Genomic DNA, 21,022 nt, shown 5'->3' on the forward strand with positions numbered 1-21,022 from the left:
AAAAAAAAAGATCAATAAACCCATGTCCTTTCAACAGAGAACTACCTTTTTTAGAGTGGCAAAGGGGTGAGGTAACAGGGAACTCCAATGGGAAGCACGAAGGATCATTTAGGGCCTGGACAATAACCTGGTGTAGGTACCAGTTGCAGGTTTACTGAGTAGAGGAGGTAAGAAGGCTTCAGTCCCCTTTTTACCCCTAATGTGCATACAAGATTTTCCTGCACTGGTAGACCAATGAACAGTTCTGTGAACATCTAGCTCAAGGGCAGACTGTTGCTGGACTTGGGATTTTCAAACAGGGATTTGCCCTTCGAAAACTGAGGCACAAGAAGCAGCGTTTGGGGCTAAAAGCTACTGCAGGATTGATGGCTGATCCCTGCAGTACAGGCATGATGAGCACTGAACATGCAACGGGTTTGCAGCCTGCACCTCCAACCCAGTATAACTTACTAGGGAACACACCTGCTGAATTCAAGGTCAAGAAGATACTGTGTTGGAACCAAAATTAGGACTTCAAGTTCAAACTGTACACACAGCATCAACTGCATCCCTAAAATGTTCCAATGGGCACAAGGAAGAAAAAGGCAAAAATGCCAGAGCTGATTTAAATCCATAAAATGCATCTTTCCCAGACTCTGGAAATAAGTGTGATAAAATGCAGACTGCATCAGCAGCTGTAAAAGTAAACCTATGGATATTAAATAACAATTTTCAATATAAATTGTTCTCGTAAAATTTTCATCAAAGACAACCTACTGCAGGCACTTAAAGTGCCAATATGAAAATGTGAATTAAGAAGTTAATGGTAGAAATAGACTTTTTAAAGCTTCAAATATTTATTACCATTTCAGACGTGAATGCAAATATGTAGTCTGGATACTAACTTAATGAAAAAGAGAACCCATAACAATTAACACTTCTTACTTTCTCAGACCATTCTGAACTCCCTAAAATTGCCTTGTCTAAGATTCTTCTTGCTGTTCATGGGAAAGAACCAATACAAAATACATCGGGAGCTCTACATTAATTTAAGTAAACATCTTTATTTCTCTGGCTCATTGGGAGCTCGCTGAGCTGTAGAATATGAAAGTGACCGTCTAAATGTCGATGCTAATCATGGAGGTGGGGAGCACAGATGGCAGGCACAACGGTAGTCCCTTTATTAGTCCTATCCTGCCAACTAAACTTCCAGGACAATAGAAGTGGCAAACACAACTATTTCTTTGTCATGTGAGCGCCAGAGCACAGTTAAACACTTGGAAAGGTCTCTATATCCGTGGGACTGTTCCTGGGTGAGTTATAGCCACCCACATCTCAGCCCCAGGGCTTGGCTTGGGCGGGCAGCACTGTCAGGCCAAGTGATGGGGCTTAGAGGTTCAGGTGCTGCGGGTGGGAAGTCACTTGGTGCTCCTGCCTTTCACCCTTGGAGGGCCACGTGTGATCTCACACCTCTGAGTCATTGCATTAGCTTTGAAAAAGCGGCTTGAAATTTACTGAATCTGTCCAAGAATTGGTTTATTAAATATGTATAGTAATTCACTCTCCATCTCACCACTCTACTGTAGGGTTGATATCTGTTATTATTATATATTTATAGTGATCTATATTATAACTATAACTATCTACATTATATCTATTTCATTTCTTAAAATGAAAACAGATTTCAAAGTTTGTTTGTATACATAAGCCTAAATACCGCTCAGGTGGATAAGAAACTTGTACCTGAAATGTATTGCCTCTTAAGGAAACCATTACCATATTACCGTAACACAACCTCTTTGTTCTGCAAGTGTGGTCAGTCTACTATCATGTCACAGCCAGTAACCAAAGCCATTTATCAGAGTCTCTCTCTGCCTCCCACAACTGGAACAATCTTACTTTCGAGTTAGCAGTTAAATATTCATCTTACATATAGATGTATAATGCTAGCTGAAAAGAATGGTCTAAAAAATGCTAACCTGAAAGTCAGCATGATGTTGACAAATGCTTATGTTCTGTAATTAGTTTAGTAGTTATTATAGGTGAGCAACAAGTTGCTGTGATCCAGAAAGGATGCTCAGCTTTTCTGGGCGTAGGAAGATATATATATATATATATTAAGATCAACTGTATGTGACCTACCACAGATGCTTTAGGTCAGTATTCATGCATACATGCAATATTAGAAATGGAGGAAATGTTCCTCTGAAACCATCTGAGCTAACATGAATATGCCCAAAGCAGCACAATAACTAAAAGCAACTTAGCTCTTGCTTATGGTGTTGGTATCTAAAGTATGACACAAATACTTAGAAGAATAAACAAACAAAATAGTGCAGGAGACTTCATACATGGAAAAGGCTTGTGGTTCCGACCAACTTAATGATGATAATTCTTAGACCATAGGTCACTGGATACTATTCCTGATACTGGGGACTTGATTCCTTTCAGGTGCTACCAGTGACTTTTAGTTGAGCTCATTTTCTGAAAGCACCAGAGCAACTTTCCTGTTACCAAAGCAACAGCTTCAATAACTAAACTTCACTCAGTTTGTTGAAAGACATCTAAGAGTGAACTGAGCTGTTAACACCCAGCTTGGGTAACAGAATGATGCAGAGACACAACATCTCAGGAGGAAATATTTGGCTCCATACTACGTGCTCCTGCATGAAAGCAATTCATTTCAAATAAGAGTTTTAAGATTCTTTTTAATTAATAGCTTTCATAACAAGAAAAGACCTTCTTTAGCCAGCACAGCAGCACAGTCAAGAGGCAAACTGAAGCAGGTGATGGGTTTGGGAAAGGAAAGAGAGAGCAGATGTTAGCTTGAAAATTTGGAATGCTCTTCAAGTCCTGTAGCAGAAGCCCAGTTTCCATCAATGCATATTGTGGGAGCAATTAATTGGGACCACCCAGGCCTAGGATTTGCCAGAATCAAATTTTCCATTCATACAATATACTTCTGTAAAGCTGAATGCCTGTTTAAAACACTTCTGAAAGTCATTCAATCTTTGTGTTTTTCCTTAAAATATACTTCTTCCTTCTGCTTTGTAGATTTGGGGAAAACTGAACTCTCAGAATATGGCTCTGAAGCTTTAGAAGAGTGGAAGCTGGGAATCTATCACTTTTTAATCAATGTTTATCTACTTTCACATGCTTTCAATAAAAGAATTGCAAGTTAAGCAGAAATTGATTTTTGAGGTTTTGATTCAATTCTGAATTAAAACCACAAAACTTCTAATTTTAAAATGCTAGATTCATCCCTTCATGTAAATCATAGTGTAGGAAGACCGACCCTCAGTTTGGTATGGTAGCAACTTTTGGTCCCTGCTGAAGTCTTTCGAAGTTCATGGTCACGACCAGCACAAAGATGCACAGTGCTCCATGGGCAGTCCATTGGGCCATCTATACATTCATGTCTATCACTTTAAAACAAATACCATGCCTGCTGTAATATACCTTTGGCAAATAGTCTTTTCCATGTTAAAGTATGTGAGAAAATGCAAATCAAGCCATAAACTGCTAAAATTCTAAGAATTGTCCTGGTCCCACTGAAATCCATTTTTCATCTATTATTTTTCAGGTGACATCAAAGAAGCATAATTTAGATGTGAAGATGTATTCACCAAGAACCTAAAGAAGTAGCTTACCTTTTTGACCTCGTATTTAATAGCAAGTTTAATCCTGCTCAGACTTGGCCGGTGATGCTCAGGGTACAAAGGTATGTTCACATCTCCATTCAGAATAGCCTCTACTTCTTCAGTGTCTCTGCAGAGGTCCAGCACCCCCACAACAAAGTCCTTGCATTGCATAGATAGCTTCCTATAGTCATTCTAAGGGAAAACAGAGAAAAAAAAATGAGCTATTTAATTGTGCACTTGAAAGCATGTCTCACATAAACAAACAAGGAAAGCAACAGAGGAATTGTGAGTAAGGTTACTTCTGCAAAAAGATACTAGATAGGATAGTAAGAAAGCACTTAATTCACCTAGGAAGTAGCTAGGCTTTTCACACACAGGAACTCCTTCAGACTCAATTAGCAATGTTTTTATTAGCAGCACAGTTTACACTACAATAGAGCATGCTTTACAGAACAAGTAAATAATTTATAGGGAAATTCTGACATTAAGCAATCACTTGATCTCTCCCCTCTCTGTGGCATTATCTTCTAGAAATGTGAAAACATGGCCAAAGATCCTGCTAAATTTTACACCTTAGATTCTTTGCTAGTAATTCTTTCTTTAGTAACCTTCAAGGAGCTTCAGACTGGCACAACAAGCTGAAGCATCAGATACAGATGTGTTCAAATGAATTATCTAGTTGTAATAGAAATTTCAGCTTCAAACTTATTACCTAATAATTTGGTTAAAGAGTCCCACAAGAGCATCCAGAGGATCATTTTGATCATAACACTTCTCCAGGAAATGGGGCTTCAGAAGCTCAACATGATTTCCTATGAAATCATTTCACCTTGCAAACCCAAATTACACTTATGGGAAAAGAGATAGTATGTAGCTGACTTGATAGAGAGGTAGAAGAGCAATTTCAGTGCCTTAAATTAAATTGTGATTGATTTTCACATGCTGACACTTAAGAAACAAGGAAAATGCCACCACCTGAGTAAATGCAGCAAATTAGAAAACAATTAAGGCGAGCATTAATATCATAACAAAATGGTGATATTAAAGACTTGATGTAACAAACAGAAATAATAAGCATAAGACAAGCTCTTACTGACTTGAGAGATCTTTTCAAATTAGGTTTGATGAGTTAATTAAATTCAGCAGCTTATCTAATTAAGCCAGCAGCCGAAAAAAGAAAGTAGTTAAACCTGGCTTGGATGGAATGATAAGAGTAACCTGGCTTTGTACTCCTAGATTTTCTAAATTATTACTTCCAACATTTACACATAGCAATATTAGCCTTCCTTGTTAGGCAAAGATCTCAAAGCACTGTGCAAACATTCATTAGTTAGGTAGAACAACACTGTCTAAGATATGATGTTATTAGAGGTGGTTAAACTTCTTTGGACAGTTTTTCCCCTTCAGAACTGAGATGTTCTTGATAATGAATATTTTAAATAAGTTGGTTTAATGACTTTGTCATAGGTTTGAGGTTGCTTCTAATGAGTGTGTGTGTCCCAGCTTTGCTTTCTATGCTGTCCTATATGCTGAAGGCTAGGAAGAGCTGTTTCCTAGTCATAGGGAACCAGAAGTGCCTTCATGGCTGGGGTTAGAGCATTCTCACAGGAACAGGAAGATCTAGGGAATGGCCTGCATTTTAGTGGTGAGACCTTCTTGAAGGTGGAACTTGTATGTTGACATCCTCTGATCTATCAAAAAGATTGAAATCTGGGTTTCCCTTTTCCTCCTTGAGTGCTGTAATCAGACCACAGGTTCTAATTGGGGAGTTTATACGTGGGGATCAGCAAGAACTTCAAATCTTCATTAAAAGGAGACATCGGAACAAGCAGATGTTAATCTCTGGTAGAGCAGGTGCATGCCCCATTGCAGAAAGTGGAACACCAAGACCTCTATAAATGCGCCAATTTAATACATTAAGATTTAAGATATCCTCAAGGTTCACACAGAAAATGATTGCACATTTGCATCTAAACCTAGTACCCAAGTATTTAATGGAGATAGGGTTTGCAGAGTGAATGTTATAAAATACAGGGTGAAGTAAGGTCTGAAATGTAAATGAAATACGGACAGCAATTTATGCATTCAAAGCGCTCCTCTCCAATCAATTCCATGCTTTAATCTTCACCATACCAAGATGAATTTCAATAAATAGAAAGCTTATTTGTTCACTGAGAGAATAGATGCACAAACAAAAATATCAGCCTGGAAGTTACTAGAGGAATTGTGCAGGACAGCAAATATAGATAGGTCTGAGAACAGATGCAGGCTGGGAATGAAACGCCTACCTACCACAGGTGATGGAGACTCTTAACCCAGGTGGTTTATAAGCACAAGGGTGAGAACTCTGCTAAGTTTTAATACCATTCTCTGTATGTACCAGTTGCGAAGTTCACAAACTTATCTCTTAGCCAGCACATTTTAAGTAATTTTCATCACCATTTCTACATCATCTGAACAACTAGTATATATTAGCTCTGATTATATTTCCTCTTTCAATTTTTAAGGAAAGCAGTTTAGTTAGCAACTAGGAATGTGCTTCTAAAGCAACTGTAAATGGCAGGCTCCCAGCTGGCAAACTCCATCAAGACCCAACTTTTTTCACATCTCCAAGCCTAATGTTTTTACTGGTTCTGTATATTTGCAGAGACTATGAATGATGTTTTTGTTCAAGATTGTTTACTCCACTGTTTAAGTAGACGACAGCAGTAGGAAAATCTACCCAAGATACAGGCTCTCTAAAGAATAAACTAAACTAAACTAAAACCTTCTAGCCAATCTGCAGGCAGGCAGGACAGCAGCTTACTGCTCTCAGATGGCTGCTCACGTGTTAAGACAAGCCTCAGTGATCACTGAGCCTGCTGTGCCTTCTAACAATTGCTTTTACAAAGGCATTTGTCATCTTTGTTCTGGCTTCCTTAGTGCTCAGAGTCAGTACAGAAAATCCTGTTCAGTCTGAGGGCGAGAACACAGCCTCTCTATAACTCTCCTAATGTCAGTGTCCTTCCCTTTGCAAGCACAGGTTATTGGCTGTGCCTTTAAGAAGCCGAGCTTAGCAGGAGACTGACAGCCGAGCTGCTCCTGACCCCGGTGTGCACAGTCCAGCTCTGATGGCACAAGCAGAAATGACCTACCTGCATGTAAAACACTGAATTGCAATTCATGGCACACGGTAAAGAACTCAAGGAAGCCAAGATTTCCAAGCAGCATGCGAGCTGTACGTGCCAGTGCTGTGTAAATTGCCTGTATTTCACACATTTGGAAGCACCTGCAATCCTGCACCCCCTGCCCAAAGGAGAGCTCTGAGAATCTAGAGGCTCTCTTTTGTGTAGGACAAAAGGCTGCAGCCCCAGGGCAAGGGTGAAAGAGGGGTGAGAAATAAGCAGGAAGAGGTGAAGGAGAACCAGAACACATTTCGAGTTACTTTTTGTTACACCAAGGTTGTGAAGATCACAGCCCCGAGAACTCCTGGTGACTACCAGAAGACAGAAGGACAGCCAGCCACTGTGTCTTAGGGTGCAAAGGGATGGTCCCCGCTTCACAGGGGTTCAACCCCTGAACCAGGCACTTCATGGCCTTCCTGGTCTAAATGTCTCTGGAGGGAGCCATCCTGGTTGGAAGCCTGGGGTCCTCTCCCATCACCACAAGAAACTCCTCCTGGAGACACAAAACCCAGCGTTGCAAAACCAGACACAGGCAATGACAATAACCCAAACCTTCCTGACTACTCCAATTAGCTACTACATTGTAGAAGTCTGAGGGTTATGTTTCATAGAACAGATGGATCTTTACAGTAATGAAAACCACAAATCATGCATGAGGGATGCTGGGGCCTCATCCTGACAAGCTGAATGCTGCCAAGCCTCAGGGAGGAAGACGAAGGATACAACTAAGTACGCAAGAGAGCCAGTCTGCTTCAAATAACACATGGAGCAGTATTTTATCTCCTATAGAGACAGTGAGCAGACAAGGGTCAGGATAATGCTTGAGAATGTTACGATATCGTTTTTTAAAAACTAGAACATAATAAAAGGATTCCAAATTAGCCATTTCCTGCTTCTTCTAGCACTGTTGTGCATGTGGAGTTAAAAATGTCTAATTTTGCTGTTTTGAAAAGGCTGATGGTACTTGTCATTCACTGCAATTTCTCTGAGTACCCTATTATTATCTGCTGATTATGTTCTAAATGAACTCTGTCATGTCTCCACATCTGTTCAAAACCACCCAGATTTCTTCAGAAAAGAGCTGTTTCAGGTCAGAGGGATGCAGTCGGAGTGAAAACGTTAAGTGAAATGAGAAAAAGTAAGAGCAGCAACCTATCTTGGCTAGTTAATTTAAAAAGCAATCACAGCCAAGGATTGAAAAGGAACTTCATCCAGGGGAGCCTACGTCTCAAATGCCAGCATTGCAGGTGTGGTTTGGATGGCACATAAGTCTGGCCTCGATGCTTCAACATATAGCGAGCAGGTCCGAGCTTTGCTGAACTCCTCAGTGCAGATGAGCTTTCACCAGAAACTGGAGTGAGGCCAACGGTTCAAAACTAAAAGGATCAAACAACCTTATATGCAATTAAAAGCTATCTTCCTAGTCCCAAATACAGGAACACACTTGGGTTTATGTTTAAGTCCTTCTGATGCCAATGAAATGCTTGCAAGCTTGTTTCAGTGCACTGAAGCAATCTTTCAGGCTTCAGGAATTTCAAAGTGGGATGAGCTTGTCAATCAACCTGCAGGTTTTCTGGTTGTAATCACTGTAGATTATTCACTGCACAGCTGTTACGGGAAATGGGGCCACAGGCTGACAGGACAGCACACGACACACAAATACAGGATGACACGTACAAGTGCACTGTTCATGAAAATCATGCCACAAGTCACCATTTCGGACATTTAATTAAAATCACTCTGAGAATTGCTTCCCAATATCATGTAAAGAACAGATATTCTAACCAGAGATAACTCCAAGATTCACAGGTTTTACTGCTATCCTGTATACAACTAATTGTTCTATGTTCTATTATTACTGCTATCCTGCATGCAACTAATACATTCTATCTATAGCCTATACTAAAGCTTCAGGGTCAGACTTCTGATCAGAAAAGCCAGTATCACAGAAGAGTTTCTCTTTGAATAAATAACCGCATACCTGGCTCAGAATATTTTAACCTACAAACCTTTTTCTAGGAAAAAAAAAAACCCCTAACCCAGACCAAAAAACCTAATGCTGCTTATCAGTACACGAGGGGGTTTTGCCAAACAAAAGGAGGAAAAGAGGAGTAGACACAGGATGATGGCAATATATTAAAGCTACCATTTCTCAAGGGCTCTGCCCATGGTATATTGTCTCATAAATCTGCTTCACTGGAATTTGAGGGCTTCCACACAAATCCAGGACTTCTGGAACTAATGGACATGAACGTCCAGCATCTGTGACTGGGACTATCATGGTACCAGACAGCCTCTGCATGCTCTCAGTGTGTTCACAGATCAACTGCACGGCACAAACCTGCTGAATCCAACCTTCTGTCTGTGAGCAATGCAGGAGCTGTGTACTTGGCAGTAAATCTGGCATTTCTGGCTAGCATTAAATTTGCTGTGCAAATGAAAGCTGTGGGCACGTTGCACAGAGCCTCCCGTCATGTTTCCTTGAAGTTCTTGGTTCTTTGTATTTAATCTACATCACACATGCACATATATCATAGAGAGAGATATTGCATTGCGAGATTAGCATTTTGGGAAGAAGCAGCAGGAAAAAAGAAAAGGAGAATTCCACACACATGAACAAAAAACTCCCCTAAATAAAAATGCTCATAGGAAGATAAGAAAGGTGAGAGGAAGGAGGGGGGCAGAAAGCCAGTAATATTACATGCTAGGTTTGAAATTACATTTTTAAATAAACCATCATGTCAAATATGCAAAATGCTTATAAATATTTACCAATTAGATCTCTCATGAAATATGCACAAGCCAGTTTAGAAGCTGTTGGGCAAATTTCCTCCTGGGTATTTACACTATCTGTGACTGGCCATATGTTTAGGAATGAAAAAAAGCACAAAGCCTGTGGGAGGGAAGGCGATGAGAGGAGAAGCTAAAGAAGGGCCCTGCACTGATCCTGCTCGTGTGACCACATGATCTTCTGAAGAGCACAGAGCAGCCCTTCCAAAGAGCTCTGTTAACTGTGCACATAATTGCTGACACATTCGAATGCAGCTGAGTGCATTTCTATTGTTTCCCGACTAAATGCCTACATGCACTGACTATGCCAAGGCTGTACAGTTAATTTTTCAGAAAGCACAACATCAAATTGGTTTATGTTCTTTTGCTTCTTAAGTGGCAGCACATCAGTGATTTTTTGGAGCTTTGGGTGTACTGTGTCATACTCAATGGGCATGTCGCTGAAAAAATAGAGCCAAGTGCTCATTTAAAACATTTCACTGCTCAGATGCAGGTTGCTAAGTATGTCTGGAGGTAGCGACAGATTCCACTGGTTCATTTTTCCAATGATCCAGACCTTGACTTCTTCACCTTAGTGTAATAAGCAGTCTGTTCAAATACAAGAGACTGACATTTCAAATGTATGTCTTTGTTGCTTTCCAAGCTATTTGGACCTTTCTAAACAGACCCAAGATAAACATGGCAACTGTTTGCTCTCTGAAGAGTGCCAGGCTGCAGCATGGTGGAGCAGAGGGGCAGTACCTCCAGGCAAAGGGTGATTTAAAACTCTGATGGAGCATCAGGAGACAGCAAGAGATGGGTCCAATGGAAGAGCCCAAGGACAAAACAGACAGTGCCGTCTGTGTCATTATTTTTGGCTGAAGAAGTCCAGGAAACAACAGTATATTCTGCTGTTGTTTCTGTTATTCATTGAACAACAGTCTGTTCAGTGTTTGGACTGAGGACTGAAAACTTTGTGGTTTCCAATGAGCCGTGAAAATAATGTCTCTTGCATCATTACAAGGATTTCAATGGCAGTCGCATTGGCTGATCGACCATAAGAGATGTTTTTTGATGCCTCTTTTTTCTCCTTAGTAGGTTAGGCTTTTTAGCTGCAATTCATCTTTTCCTATGCACTGCAGAACCTTATTTCTGAGAAAGCACATCCCGTCAACAAGGGGATAGATCAGTAAGAATTCAATTAAACCACTGACTTCAGATTCCACCTTATACCTATTGACCGGTAGGTATATCAAATCCTTAAAGAAGCCAAGATGGTGTTAATAATTTCTGTGGTGGTTAAAAAAATACCTTAAAATTTGTTACTGTGCTTTTACATCATCCTTCACAGGTCCAGGCATACATGTAACCTTCAACCATAACATTCCAAGAGCTTTAAAGGAGGAAATGACAAAAGCAGCAGAAAGGATAGGTTTGCACGTCCCTGTTTTCTTTCTACTCTTTTGTGCGCCAGCTGTTATGTATCTACCAACTCTACCAATCATTGCTTCTGGGAAATAGTTCGATTTTGTGATAAACACAGCTTTTGTGGAACCCAAACCAACGAATACATCTTGCAAGCCTTTCCATCAATATAAGCATTGGAAACTGCAAAATACTTCACTTGGATATACCCTTGAAACAATTCTTTAAATTTTCAGTGTTTCGGGGTTTTTTTTCTCTTTTTTTGATCTAAACTTAGTAGATGGACTATTTGGGGCAGTAAACCCAGAAATCCATGCACATAGTCCTAGCAGAAATTCAAGGACTGAAACTGAACATAATTCCTGACTCTTCAGCCAAAGTTCTAGGTTCCCTTACATAAGAAATTTCAGATGCAGCCCACTCTCAACTTTTTTATCACTTATATTGATTTTTTTTTTTTTACTGGAAACTTAAAATAAAGTTTCCTGTTTACATGAACTCTCTCTACACTGAAATTCTTTGATCACTTGATTTATTTAAAGTTCTCACCCTGAATAGAGTACGATCCTTTTTAATAACTAAGAAGTTGCCATTAGAACACGTCCATCTCTCCTGCTCCTTACCCATAACGTCACCTTCTTCCTGACAAGTACCATTACTGAGCATCTTGGTAGCACACATGTGCAGGAACATCAGTGTAGAACTAACACCCTATTCCAGGTCTCTGAAGATATTTAAATCTAGTTAGAAAAGAAAGTGTGTTGTTGACAATAATTTTTTCAAATCTCTATTTAAAGTCTCAAGGTTGCATAGTACCTTTTCAGCATAAGATGCCATTTGATGCTTGTTGTGCTTCTCTTTCAGATCATCTCAGCTAGTTTTCAAATCAATGTCACAAATAAGCCACCTGCTTTGAATTCCTTAACTAATCAAAATGTAGGGTTTTACCTTCTTGCAGATTTTCCCAAGCTCATTTAAATGTTTATACTGAAACACCTGTTTTCAGAAGATAAAATACTAGGTCCCTGGATGTCACAAACAGGACAGGCTGTACAAAGGTATTAACTAAATGCTTTGGCATGCAAAACACAGGGAATACACACGTTCGGTGAAGGAGAGCGTCTGTCTCCCTGTGTCCTGTCAACAGCTTCTCTTTATTAAATACAAACTACACATAATACTCTGCTAATTCTCTTGGTGAAGAAGAGTTTAGGCTCTGTTAATGTCAGCAGTAAAACCAAGCTTATGATGATGCAGTGCAAGATTCCAGATCCTTCTCCATGATTTTCAAACCTTTGCTTGTTCCTTGTGCGGAAACATGACACTGAGAAACAGCTTTTCTTATTTCTAAAAATACAAATGTCCCTTGCATTAGAGAAACCTTTACCTCGACCTTACTTTTATTGCCATGCAGAAAGAATTCCTCTTTTACCCCCAGATGCATTTCACAAGGGCAGGAGTCCAATGCAGGGTTGGGGTTAACTTCTTTCTCTTGCCTTTTATTCCGTTTTCAACAGAGCACAGATGCGCAAGACAACGGGCAGCAAATCTGCAGCTCTGATGCGATAGATGTATTAAAGCACAAAAGTTATCTCTGGGCTATGCTCCTCATTTCACATGCCATTCATACTTTTTCTCTCTGGCATTTTCCCATGTTTATTACATTCCTGATCTGTCTGTTACAAGCTTCACTGGGGAGGATCCACATTTCCTATACGATACGAGACCAAACAGATAGTTTCCTTGCACTGAATGCATTAGCTGCTCTCCTTCAATTGTGTGGCTTTTGTCAGTTCAGCTGCTTGAAACCCCTATGTTTCCTGAAAACCAGATGGGAATAACAGGGAGAAAATAATGGACATAAATTTAAATCAATTATTTTCTTAACACAGATATGTTTACCCCCTAAGCTGAGCTAAATTTGGCACTTTCAGCTTGCTTAGGAAACATATTTTTATGTTCAAAGGTGCTGTAAGTCCCATCTCTCATGGGAATTTTGGCTACAAATTGACTCGTGTATCAAGAAAAAGACTCCTACATCTAGGCTGCAAATGAATGCTGGCTTAACTGAGAGCCACGGGACAACACACCTCAATAACTAAAATAACCATATGTCTTCCAGATCTCAAACAGGCAACTACCACAGTTCTCAATGCCTAGCAAGAACAGCTCCTTGGAAAACTAGTCACAAGCATCACAGTGGGTGAAGTTCTGGTCCCCACAGCACCTAAGCAGCAACTGAGCACTTCAGAAGTGTGATCCCAGCTGCAGAGTACTGGCATAGCCTACTCTTGATCATATGGACATCACCCTCTCTCTAAGAAGAGCAAGCTTAGAAGTGATGCTGCAGCACTTTCTTAAGCAGAAATATGAATGTAAGAAGTGCATGATTACATTTCTCTGTTCTGAAATGAGGCCAGATCCTGGGGCTTGGATAGTGACAATGAAATGACACACTTGGCAATGAGCAGTTTCCATGCTGCACTGGTGTAAAGTTCCCCACAACAAATTATATTCCAGGAAACAGCCATTTTTGATCATGTAAATGCCCTTTTTTGGCATTTATCTATCTATCTATCTATCTATGTTTTTTCATAGACACTAAAGTACCTAGCACCGTTTTGTGGCAATGTGAACTTGTCTGTATACCATTCCTGTTTATCCACAATTCAGTGGATAGACTGCCTAGACACAGGGAGGATGAGTTCATTATAATTATCTACAATAACAACAATTAACAACAATGAGGGATAAACTAAATCACTTCCCATCTGCATCCTCTTTAATGTTAGACTTGAGATCCTCAGAATGTTACTTAATTTACATTCATTAATATGATATTAATTCCCTACGGTGCCTTGGATAAACATACCTGACTCCATTCTCCCATCTGCTGATCTAGTAGCATTATGCTATTCAGAGCAATAGTCTTAATTATGCTCATTTGTAGTTCCAGTACATATCCTTGCCCAACATGAATAATGAACAGCAGTCTTTGGAAACCAGTCATCCTGTTCATAATAAAACCGCCCTGCTCCTAACTATTCCCTAAAAACCAATGCTCAATGCTTGGGCATTTGGTGTTACTAATTAAACACAAAGCTTACCAATATTGTATCAGACTGATATTACAATAGTGATAGCATCATTTTCCATCTGCTTTCCTCACCAATAATTTGATTTTGTCTTTCTGAAAAATGTTTTCATCTTTGCTGCTCTAGAGTATACCCCCTCTTGGTACCATTCATTGCTGAGCAGAGGAGGAAGGAAAATTGTATTACGATGTAATTTTACATCAATAAGTGCTCTGGAAAACTTTAGGATGCATAGTGAGTATAGTAGTAAGGGCAAGTTCAAAGTCACACAAGCTCTGTACTCGTTACAGAGGATGCAGTGACTAGGATGAAAAAAGTATGACAGAAGCAACCCTGGAAATATATGAATCTTCTGGAGAGAACAGCTGGAATACTAGGATGGAAAGGGCCAACATGCCATTCCTTTCAAAGCAGCCAGCTGCAGGTGGCAGTAGCCCTCTCTGCACTACCACTGAGTAGATGCACCAGCCTGAATACCAGGACTCATTTTGTCTTGCACTCTCAGTGGACAAGAAAGGAGAACACTGTCACTGGTAACTAAACACAGGCAACAGGCCAAATCATTCCGCCTATTTATCACAGTGCTACTAGCAGCTGGCAACAAGCTAGCAGAGAAACGTGAGCTGCTCCTCTTGGGTGGGCTGTGGCTCAGCACAGCCCCAGTGGCTCGGCTCTCCTGCAACATCCTCCATCTGCCTGCATGAACAGAAAGCCCTCCAGCACCCAGGCTGGGCAGCTGGCAGAGCAGCAAGAGGTGGCAAGGAGGAGTTTGTCTCCCCTTTCTTGCTTAGAGACTGGAGAAAAAAAGGGAAATATCTGTGGGATAGCCCAGAAAGGTTGTGATACAGCATAAATCCTACCTACAAATACAACTGCTGATTGGCTAGTTGGCTGTGAGGGAGCTCTTAATCTAAGATGCAAACCATTATTCCTCATTTGTATACAGAAGAATCCATGAGCAGTGGTCAGCCTTGGAGCAGACACACTGGTTAGTCCACCAGCTTTACTGACCACGTACCTTTCAAAGGGTAAGGATGAAATCATCGCTTCAACAAACCCAAAGATCGTATCATGGTCAAATGAGCCATGATTTTGCCAACTACTGAGGATTTTCTCCCATGTTAAAGCTGTTATAAAATACAAAATGTGAAAGTAATAACACTGCGGTAGGATGAAGACTTTATGTTGAATTAAATTTTGAAAGCATTTCAAAACTGTTTGTTGCCTGAGCTGGGTTTGTGACAGTCATTGTATCTGTTAGATTCATCCTTCTGAGCATCTGTACTCAAAAAGCTGTTGTAGGGTTGTGCTTGCACACAGAAGACTAACACAAGGCAGGAAAATCATCTTCATTCCTAAAACAAGCCATCTCTAAACCCAAACAATTTTCTTAACTCCTTGTCTCTGAGAAGCTGAAAAAGGGTAACACTTATCACTCCCCCTAAAATTGCTCCCAAAAGCCAGTTAAATGCCACTTAAATCTTCACACCGGTTACCTGCTATATATTACTCAGCTATATGTGGTGTATATGACTCCACAACACACACAGGCACTATATTAATTCAATTTAACCTTATTTTACTTGCTTTTATATGACAGTAACTCTAACTTAAAATAGGTCTGTATTTAACCTACAAATCCCATCCACAAGCAGCAGATTATGTCAGAATGTCAGTTATCTTTTTCCTTGTACTTAGTCGAAACTTGTTACATTCCTGATTAACATGTCACAAGCTTTATTATGCTTCACCCATCCACAACAGAGATTACCTGTATCAACAGTAAATCACTCCCCTTGTATTCAATATCAAAAGTTCAGGTTGAAGAGGAATAAAAAGGAGATCTCTCAACTCTAAACCCCTGTCCCCTAAATACATTCAATATGCTCCAAGAGACCGTATGTAAGATGTCACACACACACACACAAATATATTTCCTGAAAATCATGGCTCACTAAAGTTAGTTGCCACAAGCCCTTGGAAATTTAGAATGCTTTGTAGAAGCCACCTAATATAACAAAAAATAATATATAAATTCGTCATCATACCTGGGGTTTAATAACTATATGGAAAATCTAGACTTAATATAGTCACTAAAGCAGGCTACAAAAGGAAGCAAAATAAAGTTCACCAGCCGTTTATGCAGGGAGGAAGCACTGACATCCCCAGTGCAACCCATTTACTGCAGTGTTGAATTTTCTGGTTCAGAAATTTAATATCAGATGTTTCTGGCAGGGGAAGAACAGACACATTAATATGGCTGGATTTCCCCTCTTTTGCTGCAGATTCCTCCCAGGATTAATGTGTAAGGGAGTTCACTCTGCTCTTACCAACTCCTGCCCTTCAGGTCCCTTAAAAATATGTCCATTAATAAAGACTTTTCAACCTGACAGAAATGCACTCTTGGTGAAGGATGGGCTGCTTATTTGTAAGGAAACATTGAAATCCCAGGAGCAAAATGACCTTAAAGCAACTGAAATATGCTCATTTCCAACTGGTTCCAGATTTTGCACTTACCTCTCTACTTGGCTTAAATGTCTCATTGTTTGGCTTAAAACATCTACCTGAAAATGCTTCTGAAATGCTTGACAGGGGTGAGGCAGCTGCTGTGCTACTTTGGTATGTGAACCATTCCTATTGCTCTCCCCTTCCCACTCAGCTTGTGAATCCCCCTGTTGTCTCCCACTAATGGTTATAAGGGGATTGCTTGTTATTTTATATTTTCATGATCGTGTCTGTTGGTCACCTAAACTGGAATCCTTCTCTAGTATGAGGGGTGCCAAGTGTAATCACACTGGAAAGAATAAGCTATAAGGGCTGCAGTTACAATGCTGTTCATCCTCAACTGAGGACTAGAAATTACTTCCTAAGGTAATAAGCATTGCAATCCTAGTGTGAAAACTGGCATTGCCAGAAGTCTCATTTGCAGTAGCATCATTGGGAAAAAAGAAAGCATGCCAGCAGTTCTCTCTGGAAGACTCAAATACTTCCAGGTTTGTTTCTGTCTTGCCATCTCCAAATGCCAAAAGTTTCCTCCAAACAATTTTTTGAGAGGAGAAAAGCCCTTAAGGCATTGATTCAAATATTACATTTTTTTACACTGATGCATTGTCTCTGATTTGAACTGAGACAATGGTTGTGTCAGAGAGCGTTGAAAGAATCTCTTTTCCCCTCCATTCTTTCAAAAGAGAAGACACCAGCTGGTTCCTCTGGGAAAGCAAAGAGAACACTTTCCTGCAGAGAATATTTTGTCAACTTTTAAAGAGGTTTTCCTTGTCTTTTTTGACCAAGGTTAGCTGGGAGATTTTAATAACAATGTCACTCAATCATCCATAAAGTAGTTTAAATGACCTTGTAGGCGATGGCCAGGATCCAACTTTATGCGACTGCTCAGTGTCTAGTGCTGGTACCAGAGTTACAACTGTCATGAATAACGGGTCTTATTTTTTCCTAGTAGGTGGTAGAGTTATACCTTCACTATGAATCACAGCATCTACTACTCTGCTTTACTGTGAATAGACACAGACAGATGCTAACATACCTTCACAGCTACTAATATATTTTTTCAAGACAGCTCCAGGCATCACAGCTTTGGCATCGGTTCTAAAGCACTCTGAAAAGCTTTGGAGATTTTCTTCTGCTGCAACATTTGAAACGCATTTTGCTTGGGCAATGTGCCAGGCAGAAAATGATTTAATCACAGAACATAGAAAGAACACTTACAATAACAGCCCTCAAAATATAGAGGATATTTCTTAACTTATAAATATTTAAGGAGAACAATACAAGAGTCACAAATTTGGTGGGTTTTTTTTAAGGTCAGAAGGGTTCTCCACATCCATTTCCCACACTCTCTGCTACACATCCATGCAAAACATAGCTGCAATTAATTAATTTAGCTTTCAAGACAAACTCAATGTAGCATCTATTAGTAGTGAATTCACCTCTGAAAAAGAACAGCACAGAGAATGAGTACTTCATGTACAGAGTGAGTCCCATTCAGCGAGCCAAACACACATTTCACTACAAGGCTTAAATATATTCTCCTTCTCCGAGGCTACTTCCATGATAATTTTTAATTTCCTCTCTTATTTTCATACCTAATTTGTTCCAACAGTAAGTTCACATTTTAATAACGGGAAATTTGTTTTCCTGCTTTAGTGGTACTTGATTCTTTCCTGTATTATGAGGTGGGTAATTGGTTGAACCTGCTTATGCATTTGCTTTGCACAAATGAAAATTGAAAACAAGAATCATAGCTTCTAAACGCACGTGTTTGGAAGGCAGAAAATTGGCTTTTAGGTGAGAGGAGGAAAAAAAAAAAAAGGAACAAAATGTACTTTTTTAAGGCTGAAAAAACACCAAACCACATCCCTGACTCCATGTCTAAGAAAATCACTAAAGACTGACCTGGAAAAGGTCGTACCCAAAAACTTCATAGAAGGATTTTAGATTACCAGCATCTCTTTTGAAATAGCAGGTTTCATAATGTCTACAGAATTCACAGCACTGTAAATGCATTTAGCAATGTATACATTTTGTCCTTTCTCAGGTATCATGTATATTCAAGTAAAAAAAAAAAAGAATCAAAAAGTGAGTCACCCTTTTGACTCTGCCCATGAAGATGGCTTCAAAAGCAGCAGGGATCTATCTCCCTTAAAGAATGCAAGGATACTGAAGGAGCATAAAGCCAACAGCAGAAGCAGAGAACAAGCTAATTAGAACATAAACTTTAATACAGAAAGGGTTTGAAAGGGATGTTCTGGCCCAGCCACATCAAAGTGCAGTGCCTCCAGGTATTAATTTGAGATAAAGCCAAATAACCCAGTGGCCTGCTCTCTCAATTTGAAATTTAGCAATGAGAGTTAAAAGAGGTAGCAGACAAGAAGGATGCAATGGGAAGAGGTGGTTTTCACTCCCAAGCAGCTGCTTTTTGGAGTGGTTGTTAACTCACAGGAGGAGAAATAGTAGTTGCTTCACAGCTGTGCACAAGATCTGGTGTAAGAGACAATCACTTGGAAGTAGTGAATATTCATAGATTCAGAAGTATTTCTAATAGTGATGCTTAATTTTCAAAACAGGAACTAGGTAAGACTGATGATACTTGTGCAGAAGAAAATAAAAACAGTAGTAAAATGGAGTGAATATATTCTGCCTACCAGCTGGCTTCTCTTCCTAAAACCCAACAAAGTGAAACAGCAATAGAAAAAACGAGGTTGCACAAGTAACAAGACATCTCTTTAGAAAATACAAGTCTTCTCTGGAAGAAAAAAAGATAAAAAAGAAAAACAGAAATTTTGGAAAATTAAATGAAAACCTAAAAAAATGCTAGACAAAAACATGAAAGATTCAAAGAGCATCTTGATGGAATAGTAAATAGGAATCATAAAAGGTGTTCCCAAACATATCAGAAGCAAGACTTCTGTCAGAGAGTATGTTGAAGGAGAGATTAGGAAAGGATAAAAGGATCTCTCAAGGAGGAACGGGTCAGAAAGGAAAAATTAAGCGATAGATTTCCAAGAGTGTTCATGCAGCTAATTAGAGGTTCCCATGACAATCTCTTTTCTTTAATGGGAGGTGAGTTTCAGGAGCTATCTCCAATCAGTCAATTCTGAGAGCAAACAAGTCTCAGAGCATGCTCAGTTTGGGTGGGAAGCAGGGTTCCTAAGTGCAACCTTACTGGTTTACAGCCTGATGGTGTTCAAGACTCTTATCTTTCTAAGTCCACTGCTAGTCTCCATTTTCACAAAATACTTCCCCTTCTATTTTGTTTCCCAATATTTCCTGCCCTTTCCTGTTTTGTATCACTGATTTCAAAATGCAACAATCTAATAGTGATTTTTTTAACTCCATGCAACATGTAATCTTCATGCTAAAATAGTTCACAGTCAGGACCACGGAGCTCAACTTTTGCAGTTAGCTCTTCTTTACAAGATTTCTTAGGCCTTCGCCTAAGTGTCATATCTGATTTTCTCTAGATTACCATTACCTCTTATTTTCTTACAAATTTAGAAAGAAACTCCCCTACCTATTTTGTATTTAAAGAGTTAGACTTTCAAATTTCACCAAGTTTAGCAATCAATATTGGGAAAGGAAGCAGTTTACAATCACTGATGCGTTTATCCTCAGCAATGCCCACAATATGCAGAAGGCCGGAAAAATGAGGGTTAGGAAGTTTTCTTCAGTGCTGCAGAGCCACAAACCCTAAAAAGCTGCAGCTTCTCAGCAAGATATAACCAGTGCTTATTACTTTGCAACAGCAGTGCAGCGTCAGCCTCAAAGAAACTGGTCCCAGTTTCCCATTTGCAGAAATAAAGCCAGAAATATTGAGAAAATCTACAAGATCATTTCTCTGAAGAAGTTCAGGCACATCCTGTGAAATTAACAATTTGCATTTAGGTAGGAAAAAGGAGCTGACTTACTGGAGCAAGAGCTGTGCTGCAAGATGCCAGATCCTCCCTAGCAGATACAAGTCATTGAGTCTCCCAAGCTGTTTTGCCACTCTTTCACCATCATGAGAATTTAAGGATTTGAGCCTCAGCTGTTTTACATTACTGCAGCCCCAAGGAAACAACAACCAGTTCCTAGCAGGCACATCTCTGTAGGCACCTACATGCTTGACTTGCTGCCATGCAGCCGTTGCTCCCAACAAATAACAAAGCAACCAGTTGTAACCCATCAGCCAGCTGAGCCTGGGCATGATGCTCTCCTGCACACCAGAGCAGGCTCGCGGGTAGGATCTGCTTTTGGATCCCATCATTTTTCAGAGAAAGGACAACAGTTAAAAGTGTCAGCAAGACGCATATAAGTTAGAAATGTCTTGTGCTGTGGTTACCTCTGAAGGGTTTCCTACCCACCCCATTTCTAGGCTAATTACCAGGACATATAATGCAATGGCATCATTACTACTTTCAATAGTACCAACTAGTTCAATACTTTTCAGCTTATT

General features: G+C 39.8%; 1 protein-coding gene across 3 annotated transcripts in view; it reads right to left on the reverse strand.

The window, feature by feature from the left end:
- TRPC7 (transient receptor potential cation channel subfamily C member 7) overlaps positions 1-21,022 on the reverse strand; it is a 74,969-nt gene that overhangs the window by 42,047 nt on the left and 11,900 nt on the right. For all 3 annotated transcript variants that reach the window (XM_030504818.1, XM_030504820.1, XM_030504819.1), the window contains exon 3: positions 3,630-3,812. In XM_030504818.1, the coding sequence (XP_030360678.1) occupies positions 3,630-3,812 (183 nt within the window). The remainder of the gene's footprint in view (positions 1-3,629; positions 3,813-21,022) is intronic.

This window comes from Strigops habroptila, chromosome 12 (assembly GCF_004027225.2).
Source record: "Strigops habroptila isolate Jane chromosome 12, bStrHab1.2.pri, whole genome shotgun sequence".
In the NCBI taxonomy this organism is placed as follows: domain Eukaryota; kingdom Metazoa; phylum Chordata; class Aves; order Psittaciformes; family Psittacidae; genus Strigops; species Strigops habroptila.